We start from the raw sequence: 3,383 nt of genomic DNA on the forward strand, positions 1-3,383 counted from the left end.
CCCAGTCTGATTAAAATCAAATTTCGCACTTTGCTCGATATACGGACAGCGACTGTCCGTATATCGAGCGAAGTGAGAAGTTTGATTTTAAATCAGACTGAGATCCGCCACAAGGTAAATTAGATCGGGCTCAAAATTTAGAGAATTGTCACACAATTGCAGATGATCTCAAAGAAAACGATAATCTGAATAAATACAATTAATTTGTGTATTACTAACAAGCTTATATGCATCTAGAGGATTTGTAAGGTCTTTACGCAAGAAATTATCGATAAAAATGACAAGTCGCCATTTGCTTTGTTTATTCTTAAAGTTACGATCAGCTGACGTGCACTAGTATAGTACACGTAGAGTTACGCTTATTTCTGACGTAAATCTACGTCTACAACTGTTAGTGAATACCGTCCCACACGTAAACGTAAGCTACGTCTAGATTTACGCTACGTTTACGTCGAACTTTAGTAAATATGGGCCCAGGTTCTTCTTTTGTGTGATACCTGTAAAACTGCCCACCTACAGAGTTGTTGTGAACTTTGTCGTATAAACCTATGCAGGACCTGTGCTGGGGATCACCTATCGGATACGTCTAAAAGACACAACGTTGTGCCCTATAAATACAGAAAGCCTCTTCCTAAGTACTCAAAATGTACAGACCACGCCGAACAACACTGCAAACATTACTGTGAGAAATGTGACATTCCTGTCTGTTCCACCTGTGTGTCCTCAGGTAGACACAAAGATCATAATATATTAAATATTCTGAAAAAATTCAGTGAAAAAACTCAAAGTTTGCAAAACGACTTAGCAGAACTAGAGACCGGAATTTATTTCCAATATGAAAATATGGCCTCAGATATCCAAACTGAGAAAGCTGAGTTAGAAACGAATTACAGGACACTGACCACAGCTGCTGACCAACAAGGAGAAGTCTGGCACAGAGAGATTAACGTCATTGTCAACCAAAGGAAATCTGACATTCAAGAGATGAAAAATAAACACTTATCTTCCCTGAATAAAAATACAGATCAAATCACACAGAAAATAATGGAATTAAAACAGATCATTTCCGACTTAAAATCAATGCTAAAATCAAATGACGCCTCCTTAACCTCTACTTACAAATCTAGGAATTCCGAATTCAGAACATTGGTGCCAAAAGTTGGAATTACATTACCAAGGTTTTTTCCTCAGAAAATGAACAAAGATCGGCTCAGTGAAATGTTTGGTTCTCTGTCGCCCTTATCAATTAACACAGAGAACTCACCAGAAGCTATATCCTCTCCTCTAGTCAAACCACTGCTTGATGAACCGCGGCTCACCGCCACTATAGACACTCGGTATGCATCACTATTTAATGTTACATGTCTCAGTGAAGAAGTCTGGACATGTGGAGATAGCAAAATTTTACAGCTCCTAAACCTCCAGGGGAAACTACTGACATCAATAGAAACCGAGTCAGGGGTCACACCATATGACATTGCAGTGACACTGGACGGAGATCTCGTTTATACTGACACTAAAACAAAAACTGTAAACATAGTGAAGAATAAACAGATACAGATCATGATCACAATACAGGGCTGGAGACCTATCAGTGTCTGCAGTACCTCCTCTGATGATCTCCTGGTTTTCATGGTCAGTAATGATTTCCAACAATCCAAAGTTGTGCGTTACTCTGACTCCAAAGAGACACAAACCATTCAGTTTAATGATCAGGGTCAACCTCTCTATTCACATGAATATAATAAATATATCTGTGAGAACAGGAACCTGGATATCTGTGTGTCTGACTTTAGTGCTAGTGCAGTAGTGGTGGTCAATCAGTCAGGAAGACTCCGATTTAGATACATGGGTCATTCCTCTGATACAGAGAAATCATTTAAGCCACGGGGCATCACTACAGACAGCCAGAGTCACATTCTGACATCAGACTGTGACAATGACCGTATCCACATCCTAGATCAGGACGGTCATTTCCTCTGTTACATTCAGAACTGTGATTTAAAGCGTCCATATGGTCTATGTGTAGATATCAGAGACAACCTTTTTGTAGCTGAGCGTCACACTGCTAAAGTGAAGAAAATCCAATATATTTAAACACCTTGTTGATCACATATGTCAAGACCGTGTGAATTACACATTGAAAAAGAATGTTATTTACATCTGTTTATTACAATGTAAGTACAGCCTCTTTCTGAATACGACACAAATATATACATAGGCCAAGATGATTATGTGATAGTGTGATATTAGATATGACATCAATGATCTAGACATGTTTACCATATATTTATGTTTGTCATCAGTAATATATACTCATATTTTGTCATCATATATTCACATAAATATATAATAGTGTATATATTCATATGGAAATAAATGTTGATACACCAAAAAAAAAAAAAAAAAAAAAAAAAAAAGAAAATTAGTTACAGCCCTGTGTTCATTACACTCCAGTGTTAATTATACAGCACCCTGTTAATTACATCCATGTTTATGATGTGTAATTTACGTGTACTCATTTTTATGTGTTTAACTGATACAATATTAGTCACTCGCTGGTGTTTAGTAATCATATCTTACATTATCTGGATTATTATTTTAGTGAAACATTTCAGCATATGTGGTATCAATTTGACTTTGTTACTGATTATTTATCTATCTACATCCAATCTTTTGTTGACTATTGTGACTTTGTCACTAGTTTTTGTTTTATCTATATGCAATGTTTAGTGGACTAATTTGACTGTATTTTTAACTTTTTTTTTTTTTTCCTTTCAATATCTTTTATTTCTAGCTAACATACATTTGATATTTGGGGGTAATGTCTCCGCAGAGACCCCCGAATAATCCTCACCTAGGGTGCCAGGGGCTCCATGGATTGGATATATGTATATATATGTGTTAACTATACATGTATGCATATTTAAGAAATATATCTACATGATATCAAACAATATAGTTGATAATATTGTTTTTCTTTTACAATTAAAGATTTACATGCTAGATAGCAATATTTTTCAACTAAAAAAAAGCAAAGTATATTTAGGTGTCAAAATTATATCAGTATACAAAATCTAATCTACTTAATACATATAAAGCAATGATTGATCCATATTGTTGCAGGGGAGACACAATCACAAACAGTTCACCACTCCCCTAAAAACAAGTACTGAGGAACAGGTCACCCTCAAGTACTGGTGGAATGCTATTGTTGGAAACTGAATATCAGATACATAGTACATACAGATTATTGCAATACATGTGTTATAATATAAAGCATTAAAGTAACAAAGAAAGTCTCTCAAATAATTTGTGATCTAGGAAATCGTACTTTGATTTTCTTAATGTTAAGTATGTTCTATAACAGTCTAATTTAACCT

At 35.3% G+C, this 3,383-nt stretch overlaps 1 protein-coding gene across 1 annotated transcript; it reads left to right on the forward strand.

The window, feature by feature from the left end:
- The first annotated feature begins 483 nt into the window (after nucleotides 1–483).
- Nucleotides 484–2,425, forward strand: LOC130048253 (uncharacterized). The gene has a single exon (XM_056144739.1). It carries the CDS (start codon nucleotides 844–846, stop codon nucleotides 2,095–2,097), a length of 1,254 nt encoding a protein of 417 aa, XP_056000714.1. The 5' UTR covers nucleotides 484–843; the 3' UTR covers nucleotides 2,098–2,425.
- Nucleotides 2,426–3,383: the final 958 nt, after the last annotated feature.

This window comes from Ostrea edulis, chromosome 7, assembly GCF_947568905.1.
Source record: "Ostrea edulis chromosome 7, xbOstEdul1.1, whole genome shotgun sequence".
Lineage (NCBI taxonomy): Eukaryota > Metazoa > Mollusca > Bivalvia > Ostreida > Ostreidae > Ostrea > Ostrea edulis.